Source organism: Symphodus melops (assembly GCF_947650265.1).
Source record: "Symphodus melops genome assembly, chromosome: 13".
Taxonomy (NCBI): domain Eukaryota; kingdom Metazoa; phylum Chordata; class Actinopteri; order Labriformes; family Labridae; genus Symphodus; species Symphodus melops.
In genome coordinates, this window is record NC_136703.1 from 15,519,817 (window position 1) to 15,537,907 (window position 18,091).

General features: G+C 40.6%; 3 protein-coding genes across 5 annotated transcripts; all 3 read left to right on the plus strand.

Moving 5' to 3' along the window:
• The first annotated feature begins 61 nt into the window (after nucleotides 1–61).
• On the plus strand, nucleotides 62–5,929 carry arhgef3l (Rho guanine nucleotide exchange factor (GEF) 3, like). Of its 2 annotated transcripts, none has more exons than XM_079359363.1 (13): nucleotides 62–627; nucleotides 934–979; nucleotides 1,101–1,151; nucleotides 1,669–1,722; nucleotides 1,871–1,978; nucleotides 2,078–2,236; nucleotides 2,552–2,614; nucleotides 2,748–2,844; nucleotides 3,091–3,167; nucleotides 3,368–3,625; nucleotides 4,400–4,570; nucleotides 4,802–4,991; nucleotides 5,416–5,929. In XM_079359363.1, exons 1-13 carry the CDS (start codon nucleotides 590–592, stop codon nucleotides 5,661–5,663), a joined length of 1,560 nt encoding a protein of 519 aa, XP_079215489.1. In that variant the 5' UTR covers nucleotides 62–589; the 3' UTR covers nucleotides 5,664–5,929. The 2 variants fall into 2 exon arrangements, with proteins under 2 accessions (XP_079215489.1, XP_079215490.1); XM_079359364.1 differs by having other exon boundaries at nucleotides 1,104–1,151.
• A 230-nt stretch (nucleotides 5,930–6,159) lies between these two features.
• Nucleotides 6,160–12,666, plus strand: usp21 (ubiquitin specific peptidase 21). The gene is made up of 12 exons (XM_079360432.1): nucleotides 6,160–6,317; nucleotides 6,705–7,090; nucleotides 7,513–7,569; nucleotides 7,660–7,777; nucleotides 7,881–7,992; nucleotides 8,250–8,369; nucleotides 9,028–9,092; nucleotides 9,193–9,380; nucleotides 10,011–10,089; nucleotides 10,192–10,299; nucleotides 11,708–11,822; nucleotides 11,998–12,666. The coding sequence occupies exons 2-12, from the start codon at nucleotides 6,935–6,937 to the stop codon at nucleotides 12,095–12,097; spliced, it is 1,218 nt and encodes a 405-aa protein (XP_079216558.1). The 5' UTR covers nucleotides 6,160–6,317; nucleotides 6,705–6,934; the 3' UTR covers nucleotides 12,098–12,666.
• A 332-nt stretch (nucleotides 12,667–12,998) lies between these two features.
• On the plus strand, nucleotides 12,999–18,034 carry LOC306834027 (rho-related GTP-binding protein RhoA-C-like). Of its 2 annotated transcripts, none has more exons than XM_079359756.1 (5): nucleotides 12,999–13,088; nucleotides 14,308–14,463; nucleotides 15,719–15,839; nucleotides 15,946–16,076; nucleotides 16,170–18,034. In XM_079359756.1, exons 2-5 carry the CDS (start codon nucleotides 14,308–14,310, stop codon nucleotides 16,341–16,343), a joined length of 582 nt encoding a protein of 193 aa, XP_079215882.1. In that variant the 5' UTR covers nucleotides 12,999–13,088; the 3' UTR covers nucleotides 16,344–18,034. The 2 variants fall into 2 exon arrangements, with proteins under 2 accessions (XP_079215882.1, XP_079215881.1); XM_079359755.1 differs by lacking the exon at nucleotides 12,999–13,088 and adding an exon at nucleotides 13,101–13,332.
• Nucleotides 18,035–18,091: the final 57 nt, after the last annotated feature.

An 18,091-nucleotide genomic window follows, 5' to 3' on the forward strand; every position in this document is an offset into this window, starting at 1 on the left:
TTTTAATATTGTCCATTTGTCTTCACTTCTGGTTTAGCACTTAGCTCACACTGACTTGTACAAGTTTGACATTTTCCTCCGACCTGCTTGTGGCTTTTTCATCAAAGGTTTCATTTCAGATCATATCCGGGAAGCTTGAATCAGCTAAATGCCTACCTGACTTAAAACGAAAACTAATCAGATGGTGACTTTTTAAAATCCGGATCGCATACAGAAAGATCAGGGAAGCTGATGTACTTTTAAAATGAAGTTATTAATTTATGCTTGAGTAATCCTGTGCTGCGCAATATTTTGATTACCTCAAAGTTTAAAGTTCCCTCAATTGAAAGAGGTTTGAACACGTTTGCACAAGCTTGAATTTTAAACCTTCCTCCCCTCGAAGAGCGGATACATGAGTATGTGCAACTCAAAAGGATGTGGTCGATTGTGAGATGAGGAAGAAAGTGAGGAGGAAGGAGTGCACTGAACTCTGACAAACAAAAACGTTTGTTAGTGGAACAGAACTCGGTGTAAAGTTGGATCGTGTGGACCGGTCTTATTCAGAAAATGTGTTGTGATTCTGTGGAGATGCACTGAAGACAAAGACGCGATGGAAGTGGAGGAGACTGGTGAAACAAGGACTTCCTGGTATGATACCTCGTATGTTTTTACGAGTAGTTTTCAAACATCCTACATATTGACAGTCAATGCTAAGCAATGACTGAGGAATGGATTATTGTTTATAGAATGATTTAAGTATCTTTTAGGAATATCACTGTTTAGTTTTACACTTTGAAAATACAATTCACTCTAGTGAGACTAGAAATAATGAAAAGTCACATTGAACACTAATTGTGTGCTTTAATACAAGATTTTCCAAACCATAATAAAGACAAGAATTTATTAGAATAATGAGAATAATTCTATTTGAATAATTCAGTGTTGCTCGTTTAGGTCCACAGCAACAGAAGAGAGACACATCCTGTGTGACCATGCTGGGGTATTTTTTTTTTTTTGTTAGCAATTTATCGCTGTAAACTTTTTAACCTCCTTCCCTTGTCTGAAGCCTTTCTCTTAAACAAACAAAAAAAAGTGAACCTAACAGAAAATTCTTCTTTTAGAAGAAGAGAAAACAAGACCCAGGCCCTGCACCTGTGATCAGAATCACAGAGGTGAGTGTTAAATCTCATATGAACAATCAAACTGCATTTCTTCGCTTGTTCTTCATGTCTCTCTGTAACTAGCGGAAGTTATTCAACCGTACCTTTGTGACCACAATACTCAGTGCAGAGCTAACCAGAGAAGTTAAGCTGTGCACCCACAGAGGCTTTTTAGACGAACAAAACTTCAATTCCTTTTATACTACGCCTAGTTGTTTCAGAATTAGCATTTGCTCGTTATGTCTATAAACAAAAATAGAAACATTCAGAGTTAAGCACCTTTTCTTACTGCACTGAATAAACTAAACGGCTGATGTGGTATTTAAGTCAAAAGAAACAAGCATACATCTTGTGTTTTACTACACAGGCACAGTTTCAACCTTCTTCCTCTTTGAAAGTGTCACACAGGAAACGAGAGATCTGCACCATGCAACATCTCTCAACCCTCCAAATATCTCACCCTCTCTCTATTTGACCTGAAAAATATTCTGTACTGTGACCTGCAGTGTGACTTGTGCTGTTTAATTAGGATGAAGAGGAAGCTGAGGAGGGTGAAATGTCTGACCACATGAAGGATTCAGAGGTAAGGTTTCTGATCTGCAGGTGTGACGTGGGTTAATACGTTTACGTCTCGTGTAGTCACTCGTCGTCTACCTTGGTAAACTCGGGGATCACTAGTTTGCATGTGTCAAATCCAAAATTAGTAACTTTTTAACGTTGATTTCACTCAGGAGCCCAGCAATAAGAGGGTCAAACCAGTGGTCAAGTCAAACAGCCTAACAGGGCTCATAACCCCAACGAAGACCCCCGCCCTGAAACGCATTGGACAGTCCATTTCGGTAACAAAGACTAAGCACACTTGCACTCTCTCTGTCACACTGAATGAGGGACAAATGTATTTTACGTGCTTGCATTTGACTGCTCACCTCTTTTTACAGCGCTCTATCAGTTTTCGCACAGAGGCTCGACCTTTGCCCCCAGCCCCCCTGCGCACTCGCACCAAGGCCTCGTCGTTTCCACGCAGACGAAATAGCCAATGCTGGAGTGACACCGTGGAGAGTCATGACCTGACCGCAAAGGAGATCAAACGGCAAGAGGTGCGTGATGCAGCACACTCATTTTCCTCTCATGCACCTTTTAAGCAGGTGTATTTATTTCATAAGGTGCCATGTGTTTTTTAAAGGGATATTTGGGTCGTGCTGTGGTTGCATTGTGGGGCTGGCTTACCAGTGCCTGCGCTATGTTTCTGTGAAGCAGCTCTACACAGCAATTACGAAAGAGGATGTGAGCTGGCACTTTAGGCTCAACTTCCTTCATCGAACAATCAGCTGTGAAAGCTCCTGCTGCCTTGTAGGCGAGACTGTGTTTGCATGACATCCTGTACACATGATGGTGTTCCTCCTCTTCTGCAGGTGATCTATGAGCTCACTCAGGGAGAAAGACAACTCATCGATGACCTCAGTCTGGTCAAGAAGGTACAAATGCATTTCGTAATATCAGAACGCATTCTGCTGCTGCAAGTTCTCTGAATTGAATAACACATACTGGCATTTATTTCTTATTTTTTTCTATACTTATTCTATCCTTACAATTGATTCATGTTACTAGGTGTATTATGAGCCCATGCTGAAGTTGGATATTATGACAGAAAGTGAACTTGGACAAATCTTCGGTACACTCGACTCTCTCATCCCTTTGCATGAAGGTAAACCATCTTTCTGCTTTGCACCTCTTACTGCATAAAGTTAAACAAAGAGACTGTTCATTCATGCACTTACGGTTGCATTTGACGACTGCAACGTGGGTTTGCCATTGTCATGTTTGTCATGTTTGGACTCCAAATGAGCGTAGTGAGGTGTTTCGTCAAGCTGTAGTAACACCAGTGTTTAGTCAGCAAAAAAAAAATAAAAAATCAATGCCATTTAGTTAGTTCTTTTTTTGTTTGCTCTAGATCTCCTGAGTCGTCTGGAGAGGCTGAGGGGATCAGAAAAGACAGTCGGACAAGTGGGACCTACTCTGATGAACTGGGTGGGTATCTCCATGGAAACAAAGGACAGAAAGATAGAGGAGGACAAAAAAGGGTACAACCCACCTTCCCTCACTCCAGTTCCTGCGTTTTCTCAGTTTTGTTCCTCAATGTCACAGAGTTCCGATTATGTGCATCTCTGCTTTTATCTGACACATTTCTCGTCTTGTCCCTCCTCCCCTCTCCCTCATCCTTCCTGTAGTTTCCTTATTTGGAGGCCTATGTAACATATTGCTGTAACCAGGTGGAGGCTAAAGCTCTGCTGGACCAAAAGAAGCAAGAGAAAAGAGTGGAGCACTTCCTGCGCCTGTGTCAGGAGTCTTCATTTAGCAGGAAACTGGACTTGTGGAACTTCTTAGATCTCCCCCGAAGTCGTTTAGTAAAATACCCGCTGCTGTTGAAAGAGATTCAGAAGTGCACACCTCCAGATCACCCAGACGAGGACACATTACCTGACGCTGTAAGTTTGTGTTCACACATGCACATGCATAAAAAAAAGTTTAACACCTGTTCAAAGTAAATGCTGAGTTTAAATGTGCAGCAGACCTAGTCTAGTACAGTATTGTGTTAAAGTTGATGAATGATGAAGCGAAACTGCAATCCGAATTCATTTGACTTACATGGAAATTTGAAAACACTGAAAAAATCTTCTATTTATTGCTCCCTTTTGCTTTATTTTCCAATTTCACAGCTTGTCAGATTTTTTAGAAGCACAAAGGCTGCGGTTGTCATCATGCTGTAGGTCCAACTCCCTGTCTTGATGTTGTTTGGTGCACGTCACCTCGTACTTTCTCTCCTCACATTTCCTGTCACTCTCACTGGAAAAAAAAAAAAAATCCATCAGTTTGCAAGCAAGGCAATTTGGCTAAAGCTCCATTATACAAATCTGAAGCACTTCACACTGAACTGCGTCCAATTGGCAGCAAACAATGTTGTTAGCTGACACTGCAGGGGCCAGTAATCCTGTGATATGACAGCAGTAATATGAAAATAACAAGGTCATTATGACTACCGGTTTGGCTGGTTCATTGTTTCTTCTAATATCTGCCAGTTCAGATGACGGTTTTCAATATAAGGCGCCTTCAATCTTCAAGTCATGGGCAATAATTACTCGTATTGGAATCAGTATAGAGCATGGTTTTTTTTTACACTTAGCACATTTCATAGGACATTTCTTTCTTAATCAACCAAATGATAAAAACTTTAATTCTACATCACACTTTGTTGTGTTCAGTTGGAGTTAATCCAGAGCATTGTGGGGGAGGTGGACAAGAAGACAGGAGAGGCCGAGTGTCAGTTCTACAGGCGAGGTCTCAGCTACCTCGATGAGAGTCAGAGACTACCAGAGATCCAGATGTCCCGCTTCCTGTACTGCCACGGAGAGCTGAAGAACAACAAGGGCCAGGTAACTTCACCCTGTTGCCGTGTGTTAACACACTTACATTTCAGTGAGACACATCTTTGGATTCCAAGGCAGAGTAAATCTCATTTACACATCTTTGCACCTCTTTGCCCCTACTGTGAACGTATTTGTTATCCGCCAGCACTTCAGCACTGCATATCTTGTTCCATGGCTCTTCTTAATGTCGCTCTGTGTATTGATGAATACAGTTCAAACATCTGTCTTCTTTGGCAGCGGCTGCATGTCTTCCTGTTTGAGTTGGCGTTGGTGCTGTCCAGACCAGGGGAGGACAAGGATGGAGGTCAGGTGTTCAATGTGTACAGACAGCCTCTTCCCAATGCCCTGATTAATCTGGAGGAGATCCCAGACGGGGAGGCCGCTGGAGGGGGCTCCTTCAGGGGGGCATTCACTGGAAATGATAAAGGTAACTTCTACATGCTGCGAAACAAACATAAATATTGTTAAACTGATTATTTCTGCCCTGTAGTGTTCATTGATAACTTAATACAGTATATGAACAACAGTGTAGAAGGAAAGATTCAAACTCAAAAGGTCAATTTGTCAAACGGTTTCATTTCTCTGAGCACTTATTCCAAACCAAATAATGATTTATTGTAATTAAAAAGGAAAGATTGTAGGTTAACAAGATGGTTAAATTGCACACATTTTAGGCTCATTTATATTTTGCTGGAGAAATAATGGACAGGATAGTTACGCTAAGGCAACAGCAAAGCCCATAAATTAGGGAAACAGATTGCCACACTACCCAACGAGTTGAAGAAATACCCTCATACGCACTTTCACTAAACGCCCTTCCTTCACCTCTCTCTTTCTCTCCTTCTCTTTAGTGAGGAACTGTTTCCGTGTGAGCAGCAGAGGGCGCTCCAAAGCAAACCCTTACAGCCTGCAGGCCAACGACTCCTTCAGCAAGCAGCAGTGGATCACTTGTCTGCGCCAGGCCATCGTCCAGTCCAGAGACCGCACAGCTCAGACCAGACAGTCGCAGCTCTCCCCCCATACTGATCCCGCCCTCTACCACATAGCCGAGCTTAGCCTCAGCTCGGACACGGACATGGAGGACCACACCGGCCGCTAACTTCCTTTTTTTGAAGACTGAACACAAGTGGGCCTTTGGGATGTCTATAGATCTGTACATTGAATTTGTTGTAAATAAAATATGAAGGACAATTGTGGTTAGACATCTGCCTTGAATTTCCAACTTGGGTGGTTTTCATGATTGGGATGTAGTGTGTTACACATCTTTAACAGTATTATTGAATGTGGACTCTCTTGGTAAAGTTGTTTTTTTCTATTATTGTTGTTGATGTTTTTTTTTAAATAAACTGACACTGGAAGCATGTACAGGTACTCTTGGCAAAGTACACAAAGACAAGTCTAAGTATAGACGACAAGATTTAGAAAGAAAAGATTAGTGATGCTTATCCCCCTTGTTCTCGCTCTCTTTCTCTCTCTCTCTCTCTCTCTCCCTCTCCCTCTCTCTCTCTCTCTCTGTCTCTCTCTCTCTCTCTCTCTCTCTACCTACCTACCTATCTCTTTATCTCCCTTTGACACCAGTGACACGGCAGGAGAGAGACAGAGAGAGAGAGAGGTAGACTTTCAGTTCTAGCCTACAGTCAGTGCTTACAGTGTAACAGTAGACGTCCCCTTCTGCATTTTTAACAGCTCAGCAGGTGATGGGAACAGTTCAGTGGGGACAGTTTGTCCACAGATAGAGTGACTGAATGATCAGGTGAGTCCAAACTGCTCTGTTTATTTGTCAATGTAATGTATTTGTAAACTAACTTTGTAAGATTTCTTCCACTTACTAGTATGAAACAACAGCGAGAGTGTGCTAACACCTCAAAACAAAGTTCGACAGTAGTTGTAACATTAGCATGCACTGTTTCGTAGACCACTTTATTCATTGATGAAACTTGAATTTTCATCTTCAAATAGCATTTCATTTTGTCAATATATGAAGTCATCAAGGCCTCTGTCAGACCTTGACTCTATGAGCTTCTCTACATGCTGTAATTATGGCCGAGAGAAAGTGAGCCAGAGTGGATCAACTCGATCTATTCAAGACAAGGATTTACCTTTAAGGGACGCTCATTTACAAATGTTCTTTTTCCCTCAGCTGTGAATGACGTCCCTCGTTATTTGCCTGGAAACAGATCATTTGCTTCATACTTTCATTAAAGCAAGAGGAAATTGTGACTCTGCTAAACAGCTCTTGACCTTCCATCTCTTTGCATTCACCTGTGACCCTGCATGTGGAAAAAGCTGAGGTGCAAAACCACCTATTTGTCATATCTCAAGGAAGCCTTTCTGAGGCTAAACACATCTCCTGAGGTTTAGTGAAACAGGATGCCCGGAGCCAGTGGCGTCAACATAGAGCCCTCCTGCAAGGCCTTGTGTCGAACCCTGGTGTCTCAGAACGGTCTGCAAAGAGAGACCGCCGACATTTCCCAGTCTGTCCTCTACACCTCACTGATGGGGCTGCTTCTGGTCGCTGACAATGAGGTGGGTAAAACACAACACTGTAAAAACTGTTATCGTATGCACAGGCATAGAGAACAGGTGTTAAAAGATTTCAGTAAAGTGGGATTCATGGGACGCCAAGGAGACAAACGTGAACACAGACAGAGATATTGTGTAAAGGAATTAATGGAGAGTACACATTGACACACACGTGTTTAAACCCCTGTCAGCACTCCCTGGGTTTCTAATAGGATGAGTGCTTGGGACTGACCTCCTTTTAGCCTCTCTTGTTATGTTAATGTGATAAGAGGGCTAAATCTGTCCCATCTATTCTGTACACACACAGACATTATGGGGTTAAAGAAGACAGACAAGTACCATGTTGTCGGGCCCTTGCCATGGATCACATTGGTCTTGATCAATTTTTGGGTAAATAACTTCCTTTTTTTCAAATGTATTTTTAGAAAGAGCAGCTCACCTTGGGAGTTGGAAGGGTCGGCCTTAGAAACATAGGAAACACAGTAAGTTTCATGATGAAGAAAATGCTTTAAACATATTTACAAAGCTTTCATGTGTGAACATACCATTTCTTAATTTTTTCTCAATGCCAGTGTTTCCTGAACGCAGTAGTTCAATGTTTGTCTCACACACATGGCCTACGAGACTACTGCCTCCTCAAGTCCTACAAACAGGAAAAGTTCTCCAAAGAGGATGCTAAACTCATGGAAGGTACCCTACCCTCAGATCGCTCCTCTGCTATTATATTATTTCCAAATAGTGATTTTCTTCATTTTTTGTTTTTGTTTACTTTGACGTGTCCCTCTGCATCCAGCCTTCTCCCAGGTGCTGTCAGGCCTCTGGGATGTCAGTGACGGAAACACAGTCAACCCGCGCCAGTTTTACAGCCTATTCAAAGAAGCAGTGCCTTACTTCAGTGGTTACAGGTAAGAATGTACTGTCAATGTTTTTTTTCTTTTCCTAAAGGTAAGCTGCTCTCATTAGACTTGTGTGTAAAAGGCATTAGTGCTGCACAAAGCAAACACACACATGAGTCTGTGAATCACAAAGCTTTTAAAATATTGTGCTACAAATGAAATGCAGTCAACTTCTGTGTCACAACAACAGCTTGAGGGCAAGGGAGGAACTTCTGTCTGTACCCAAGGCATTTAGACATCTCACTGTGTGTCTCTGTTTATTCCAGTCAACAAGATGCTCAGGAGTTTCTGAGGTTCCTTTTGGACAAGCTGCACACAGAAATCAACCGCAGACCCTATGTTCGACGAACAGGGAAGGACCCTGAACAGAAATATGCCAGATTTAGGTGTGTACTCGGGCTGTGTATTGGCAAGTATCTTATGATGGGGGCGGCAGTATCTCAGTATGTAGGGACTTGGTCGCCAGTTCAACTCCCGATGCGGATCAAAAAATGGAAGTTGGTCTGGCAGCTGGAGAGGTGCAAGACCACTTCTCGAGCACTGTCGAAGTGCCCTTGAGCAAAGCACTGAACCACCAGTAGCTGAGGGGGCGCCTCTGCAACCGCACCTTGAAATCTCTCCATTAATGCATGTCCACAGGTCCTGCTTGTGCATGTGTGTGATTCAGGCCTGTGTGTGTGAGAAGCATGTCTCTAAGATAACAGGGTGCGAACCAGAATTTCTCCTTCGGGGATTTATAAAGTATATACACATTTTTTAAAAATAATAATGAGATAGAGATTATGGTACATTAGTTAGGATTCTATATATTGTGATATAATTCCAACTCTATACCAACAATTCAAAAAGGAAGGGGATATAATGCATCAGTAATGTTAAGTATATCTCTGCATGTAAACAATTACTTCCAGATTTTTCTTTTTGGAGAATAAGATTAAATTTCTTTAGAGAGAGGCGGTTCAGCATTCCAATATGAATATGGATTTAATGGAGGAAAAAAAGATAGAAGTTTATCATAATTTTGACTCTTTTTCCTCCTCCCAGGATTTCAGAAGAGGCAGCAGCCATGTGGAAGAAACACTTGGAGAGAGATGATAGCAGAATAGTGGGTAAGGAGAGCAATCCAGTCTCGGTTATCCCTCAGTCTCAACTGTACTCTAAGGTTTAAAGAAGGAAATGTATTCATTATTCCCACCATCCTCTTCACAGATCTGTTCTCGGGCCAGTTGCGGAGCTCGCTGCATTGCTCTGTGTGTTCCCACTACTCCAACACATTCGATGTGTTCTGTGACCTATCCCTGCCTATTCCTAAGAAGAGCTCCTCAGGGGAGGTGACGCTGAGGCAGTGCCTGGACCTCTTCTCTCAGGAGGAGAAACTGGACAAGGAGAATTCACCTGTAAGAGCAAAACCAAGGGATTACATTCGGTCTTGAGGTCAATGACAAGCACAGTTGAGCTAGGAACACAATAAAGCAAGGTTTCTTTAACAGCTATTTTCAATTTCTATTTTCGACTTTATTTGTGAGGGACATTGTGCAATAAAAAAACATAAATATAACCATTTCAAGCATTGCACCAGAGCTAGCTTTAGGCTAATTTACATCTGCAGTCCTTATAGCGAATTGATACTTTTGTTATTGTATACATTCAGTTAATTATATTTTTGCATATTTGCTATTTATGGGGAGTAATACTAACAACTGCATCAGTAGATGTGTGCAGAGAAAGTAGGAAGAAAGTTGCTTTTACGTTGTCTTCATCAATGTAAAACAATTAATTCACATATATCACAGACATCAGACGAGGCAGAAGAAATAGAAATAGCACATGAGGAATTTAGCAATCGAACTAATTTAAAAATGTGTCATTGTTCATTTACTTGAGTCTTCTAGATATGGAGGGTTGAACTCTATGCCAACAAATACTTACACACAAACAATTGCTCATTGAATAGTTAACAGCTACAATTCAGTCTGTGTTTCAAGATATGGAGTTGTTTTTTTTGTTTTGTTTTTGGTGTATTTCAGATGTGTGAGAGGTGTAACAGACATACGGAGTGCACAAAGCGGCTGTCCATCCAAAGGTTTCCCCAGGTTATTGTCATCCGTATCCTTTGAAGTATTGAAGTATTTTTTTAGGATACTTACCTAATCAGAAACTTGTGTTTGTCTTCAAGAGGTTATGATGAAGCTTAACTTTCTCCATCAGATTTGAATCGATTCACAATGTCTCGGTGGTCGATCAGTAAAAGTACTACATACGTGTCCTTCCCACTCACTAATCTGGACCTTGGACCTTACGGGCCTCTCGACTGTGGTAACAAAACAAATGCTTTCCTCAAGTTTATCCTTCCGCAGGTTTCATCTTTTCCCTGGGCCTAATCTCCTTTTGTAAACATAGAATAGAATGTCTTTATTGTTATTATACGATTATATAACGAAATTAAAGCTTCACCTTAAAGTTCATACATACAGTCAGCCACAAAACAACAAAAACTCCAATTCAGGTGTATTGTAGAGTATGTGTAGAGTATTTACATCAGATAGTATAAAAAAGTGTCTTGCCAGATAGCAAATATTAAATAAATACAGAAACACACACACACACACACACACACACACACACACACACACACACACACACACACACACACACAGACATCTTTTATTTGAGGTTAGTCAAAAAGACAAAACATGAAGCCAGAGGTCAAACCTTTATAGGAAAGTAACTCTCTGTAACTATCTGCCATCATAACTACATAAAGGTTTTTTTTAAATGATCTGCCGAAAAATCTCCAGCCATACTCAACAACAGATTTAGACGTTAGACTTTATTGTCCCCGAGGGGAAATTCTTTTTCACCATACAGTACAATTTAAGGGCTGCGCGCCAACAAAGAATGACAGGGGGACATACCTGGGGGACAACAGGACATACAGTGCATATGGAAAGACAGGTGAATGGGACTGAGGTGGATCTATGTTGAGGACTGCAATGGCTGCGGGCACTAGACTTTCGCCGTATTGCACCCTCCTGCACAACAGGGACCTGTATCTGCGTCCGGAAAGCATGATGGTGAGGTGGCAGTTGAGAGGGTGAAAGATGTCTAGTGCTATTGTGTGTGCAATGCGTGAGATGGCCTTTGCGTGGAGTTCTGACAGGGTTGGGTGTGGGGAGTCCGATTAGTGTGACTGCAATGTCTGTGACACGTGTGAGTTTGACCTGGTTTTTGACTGTAAGCATATTGAAGAAGCAGGAGGAACAGTAAAGCAGGACAATGCTTTGATATAACAGTAGGAGGAGATGGGGGGGGCGACATAGAGTCCTTTCTATAGAGAAAGATAGAGTTCTATAGAGTTTCCAGATGGCATGCAGTCTTTGGTGGTTCCTTTTTTTGAATGTCCGTTGTGTGATTTATTATGTTGGCTATTTCATGTCTCATAATTAAATGTAAGATGCTTGATTTTATGATGTGAAAAGTTGACTGTGAAAGTTTACCAAAAGATATGGTTTACTGTTGAATAATTGAAGTAATCAACCGACTAATACATAATAATAATAATAAAATGATAACATTGAAAATTAGCAAATAATCACTAGCACATCTAGAGCTTAGTGTCACTTTCTCATCGCCTATTTAAAGTTCTTTGCATGTGATCAATTACTTTATTTGTGAGATTTTTTTCAAAAAGTTGGTAATTATATCTTTTTTGATATCTCTACAGGCCCAGTTCTTTATGATTTATATGCAATCTGTAACCATGCTGGAACGGTGAACATGGGTCACTATACTGCCTGCTGTTCAGATGAAAGTGGTTGGTGTTTCTACAATGACTCCAGGTAACTTTTATCTTGCACTCAAATTATTTTTTCAAATGTGTTCCCAGCCAACTACTTGTAGAAGACCATCTTTTATAAAGAGTATTGTGTCTTTGGGCCATCTGTAATGAGACATCTTTTAAATAAATCTGAACAGTTTCACAGTTTGTGACCAAGTCCTCCTGCCTTCCTACAGTGTGACTCCAGTCTCAGAGAATCAGCTTCAGACCAATCAAGCCTACGTGCTGTTCTACCAGCGCAGCAACAGCACCACCACAACCACCGCCAGAAAGTAGACCTGAGACTGGCTGAGCTGAAGAGCCAATCAGAGCAACTTTACCTCCAGTGTCCATAGAAACAAATGAAGCAAAGCAGGAGTATGCTACTCTGGAATCTGGGAACTTCTCAATCTCATTAGATTAAATAAACTCTGAGGAGGAGGATGACATTGAGAGGGGATGCACACTAACTTTAAGGGTGCTGTCAGAGATAAGCTACTTTCATGGAGAAGCTTTTGAAGAATCTCAGTGTGATAACTGATACAGTTCAGACAGACTCCGTGCCCTGGTCCTCAAGGCACAGAAGAGTCCTCTGTTCCCCTTGCTGGAGTGAGAGATATAAATGCATGTGAGGCAGAGAAGACTGGGATTCATAAATTCAAATGTGAAAAATAAATCTCAGCTGGCTAGATGTAGTAGTCATGATTGTGAGCAATTTTTGTGGTACTTCAAATAAATATAAATTAATAATCTGCAACTGATACTATATATATGCTGTCTTTCATACATATTGAGATGTAAATACATAAAGTCCTTTACATCTAAATTAGCCTTCCCATGGATGGATAACTATGATGGTTGAAAAAAAACAACCCAAAAATGGTCATATAGTACATAAATCCATAATATGACAAAATAATGTATCAATTTTTTAAACAAAAAATGTGTCTTCTTCAAATATACATATGGACGGAGAATGAATTAAATATATTGTATTATTTATATATACTTTATATACATTTATTTATAATCAATAAAAAAAGTAAAGTTTTATATTATCATTTGATGTGTATTGTAGATGTTTTTTGTTATATTACTATATATTAATTATATACTTATATGATGTCCTTAATTGATTCAAATTCATTTTTAACTGAATTTATAAATATCGCTTTAAGGAAATGTGACGTAGCCTTCTAACTGATGACGTATTACGCCTTTTGAGAAGTGGGCGGAGTTTTCCAGTCGGTCAGGAAGAGGAGAAAGGCGGACACAGAAACATCAAGCGGTAACCACTCTTTGAGATAGCTTGTAATCTTTAAGCCGGTTATTGCTTCGGTAACATACGTTTCTCAGCTGTACCATGAATAACTGTAGTTTCGGTTTTAGGGAGAAAACTCTGAATGACAGCAGTTGAAAACCATTGAGGCTAGGTTAGCTCTCTTGCTAACCTAGCTAATGTTAGCTGGTTTGACAGGCCCGGACTGAACTACAAATGGGAACACTGCATGGAAATGTTATGTTTACACCCTGTACTTCCGAGGCCGATCCTCTGTTTGCATGCATGTTATTTTGTGTTTTTGCGGGTCGTAACTCTGGACAGTTTAAAGTAATTATGAAGTTTTAAGGACACTAGTCTTTATCGTTTCTAACGGGACTTGAAGCATCCCTCCGAAAGATGGTAGGACCCTTGAACTGATGGTTTTTATATCTGGTTCATACAAAGACCACATAAACCTCTCAAAACCCCCGTAAGAGCCTAATGCTTCTTCAGGGGTTGGAAAATATTTCGCTTTAAACGTTTACCTTTTCTCAATTACTGTATCACGTCGTCAAGTTAAACAAACGAACTTCGTTAAACTGGAAGTTCATTTCAAAATAAAAGCACGTCTTTATCAAACCAGAAGCAAAATAGCCTTAACTTAGCACTTTCTACAAATACAAAACAGAAGCAGGACAAATAGCATTATCTTGAGAAAGTCCCATAGATTTATAGCCAACCTTACTTACATTACTTCTGATGTTCTGGTGAAGTAATGTTTTGGTGTATTATTAGTGAAGAGTCGTTCAGTTACCTGTAGAGATTTACTCAACGTATGATACGATTCACGATACTGAGTTCACGATGCGTCCTTCTCATGATTTATTTTTAGAGAATCTGGAGGTTATTGAAGCTTCTCATTGTGCTGTCGATTTAAATGCTGCATAATGTTGTTTGTGAAGTTCTCTGTCTTGTTGTAATATTCACACTCGGTGTTTGTCTTTTATTTTCTGTCTTTGGAAGCCAAAATGCTTTCACTGTCATGATAACACCTGCTTATTATAACCAACCCCCTCTGCTCTACAGCTGCCGATGCGTCACGATATTACTGGGATTAATTTTTCAGAGAACCGATTCGAACATTGACACCTTTGAATCGATTTTTAACCATGATTAATCTTTACAGCCCTAGTTAATTTGATAACTTGAGTTACGTGTTAACTTCCTTTGAACTTTTTTTTCACAGATGGCTGCTATCAGAAAGAAGTTGGTGATAGTTGGAGATGGTGCATGTGGGAAAACTTGTCTGCTCATCGTCTTCAGTAAGGACCAGTTCCCAGAGGTCTACGTCCCCACTGTGTTTGAGAACTATGTGGCAGACATTGAGGTGGATGGGAAACAGGTGAGATTTTTTAGGGGGCAAGATCGCAAGGGGAGTGCACAGGGGATTTTCATATATATATATATATATATATATATATATATACTATTTACCATTTTCTTAGGGTATACTATATATTTGTATATTATGTTTCTATTTATATCAAATATGTTTTTCCCCCCTCAACATTAATATAGCAGGCTGTGAGATGACGTTGCTATTGTTGTGTCAGCTACAGAAATGGTGAGAGTAAACGGAGTGAAGTCGAACCGACAGTTTGACTAGATCACGTGTGTTCTTGACTCGATCTGTGTGCTTTTATACTAAAAGTAAAAAGGTGCCTGTGGTGGCTGTCGCTCAGTGCGTGTTTGTGCAACGTTGCGCTGTATGTTGGTGTGTCTCAGCGTGCTCCGCTATGATAACACTGTTACGACAGCAGGGAGAGGAGCAGGGAACAGTAGTTGCAGCTTCATGAAACGCACTTAGTACTCATATCTCACACACTCTGTGTCTGCATGCGCTGCTGGTGCAAACATAAGATAGCGAGATAGACTTTATATGGCATGGATATCACAGCCAGATACATTGGACGAACCAGATGCAGTGTTTAAGTGTTTTAGCATACATGCTAATTCTCACCCCCTGTCCACAGGAGGCATAAAGAAGTGTCAAGCTTGCGTTGGTAATCAGGCTTGAGGAAGCTTGCAACTTGGTGTTTGAGGTGACATTGAGGCAAAATTAAGAAGCTCTGCCCCTAGAAGTGCACGCTCTCTGCAGGACGCATACTCGCACAAGTTAACCTGAGTTTTTTTGGAACCTGCCTGTCCAGCAGGAAGCAGGCCAACACAAGTCTCACCCTGTCTCTGGAACGAGCTTTATTTGCTTGGCGTTTCACTTCACAATGATGATGTTTTTTTCTGTTCTTAGCCACTATGTCCACCATATTCGCCAGTTCGGATCATGTCCAGTTGCAGAATTGTATCCACTTCCAAAGTCACTTGAGCGCTCAGTCATTTGCTGAGGGAAAAACACCAGCTCCATGCCCAGAACCAGAACATACCGAACTTTAAAACACGGGCAGGGACAGTGTCTTTTAAGACACAGTGACTACCACACATGTATGAAGGCTCATAAGTGATGCAGTGATGTACATCACTTTAGTTTAAGTCTATATTTGAATTTTTTCAGTAAAAAATCTACTGACAACCTTTAAGTTGAAACTTAAATGCTTTATTTGTTTGTGTTAGTCCTTACATGTAGCTCTGTCTCATTTCAGGTAGAGCTAGCACTTTGGGATACAGCGGGTCAGGAGGACTATGACAGACTGCGGCCTCTTTCCTACCCTGACACTGATGTCATTCTTATGTGCTTCTCAGTCGACAGCCCTGACAGTTTAGGTATTGTCTTTGTTTGCACTGGTTGTATCATTTATACTGAACGCCTTGCAATTGTGACAACGTTTACCTATTTTTTAAAATTACTGCATTTTTCCTTTTACCGTAGAAAATATTCCAGAAAAGTGGACACCTGAAGTGAAGCACTTCTGCCCGAATGTTCCCATCATCCTGGTTGGCAATAAGAAGGATTTGCGCAATGATGAACACACCCGACGAGAGCTTGCCAAAATGAAACAGGTTTTTTTTTTTTGTGTGTTTTTGTTCAAAACTGATGCCGTTTGTTCACATCGTTAATGTGATGTTAACCTGCACATTCATATTTGTCTTCAGGAGCCAGTTAAATATGAGGATGGCAAAGAAATGGCCTCCCGCATCACTGCAAGTGGATACCAAGAATGTTCTGCCAAATCCAAAGATGGTGTGAGGGAAGTCTTTGAGATGGCAACTAGGGCAGCGCTGGCTGCCAAGAAACGTTGCAGGAAGTCCACCTGCCTTCTGTTATAGGCTCAGGGAGAGGAGGGGGCTGCTGTCAAGAACCGATGAGAGGGCAGCTTCCATTGAGACTTGACATTTGGGAGAGTTTTGGGAAGGGCCCAGAAAAGTTTTGCAGATGCTCAATTTGTCATCACCCAGTTATCCCTGGCAAATTAATGCAGATCTTAAATGATTTGATGCTGTCGGCTTCTACACCTCAATCCTTGGTCTCTACATTGGTTATGTACCATTTTTGGTTACAAAATGAAATCTCTAAGGGCAGATGGTCGGGGGTGATTTGAAGTTGAGTACATGTAAACTTGTTGAAATGTGCCATGATTTGAATGAAGTTGGAAACGGTCATAACCAGGCCAAAGACGATGGGGACGTGAAAAAAGATGGAAAAAAAATTATGTTAATGTAAAATGGGTTAAATTAAGACAATGTCTAAGTGGATTATACACAGTATCACCTACATTTAGTGCCTTGAGAGCAGGGGTCAAGAAGAGAACATTTAGGGGTTATGGTTCATAACTTGAGACGGGGTATCATTTTGTCATTTGTGTCCATACATCACATTTGTGAATGCTTTCTCCCCCGTCATTGGCTTGGCTCCTTCAGGCATATATTCTGACTCAGGCGCTATGCAGGGGTAAACTAGATTGTATGAGATATTTTCCCATGCCGAAATATTTACATGTACTTACAAGTGTGAGTGTGAGTGTGTGCGTGTGTGTGTGTGTGTGTGTGTGTGTGTGCGTGCGTGTGTGCGTGTGTGTGTGTGGTTTGTTTTCTCCAGTGCAGGTCTGCATGCAGTGAATGTGTGTCTATTTGTGTGGGTGGGTAATAAGTGTCTACGTACTGTATGCATGTAAAGGCCTTCTGCGTCACTGACCTAACCCATTGTTTTCATGCCAAAGTTACCCCCTGAAAGCCACATTTTACGGCTCAGATGGGTAATGGAATAAACAGCTACTCAGAGTGACATAGAATCCACCACTTTACTGGAAGACATTGTACTCTACATAGAGGCACAATCAGGTTAATCATGTTAAGTTGAGTTTTTAGGACCTTTTTTTGTGTACTAGAGATTCATTTGATTGTGTTAATCAGTTGGTTGAACATGAGTGATGTATTTCACAAGTTCAATATTTTTTCTTTAGACAATAGCCTTCTCTTCTATAAAGTATATTATGTACTGTATGTCTTACAAGGCCTTGTAAGGACATGTTATTGATGTGTGTTTCAAATTTGCCTTTAACTCTCTCCATCTCCCCTTTTAATGATACTGACCTTATTGTACTATATCTTTTTATTGTTGATATCTTTAATTCTCGTAGTAAATCTTAATCGTTTTACATAATCCTGCTGTCATCAGCTTATGTCAGTTTACTGAAAAACAAATTGTAACCTTAGACTTGTTTTGTTTGATTAAAGGTCAACCTTAGGGTGCATGGCTGGCAGTTGCAAAGGTGAGATACAAAAACAGTTATTGTACCCATGTTTTATTTTGCCGTTTGTTTTTTTTTTACTTTGACACATTAGGATATTTGGATTTCTGCTTCCAAGTAAAGGTGATAGTAGGGTTTCTTTCTTTTTTAAAGGTATTTATGTGTTTCTTGGATCCATTCATTTGTTTATGCTTGCAACAGTCCACACTATATTTCTGGCATTAATTTACTATGTTTCCCTAAAATAAAACATCCATAACCTGAAAAAAATGTGTGATTTAATTTCATTTGATATGAAAATATGTGTGGTCGTTTCAGTTCATCCTT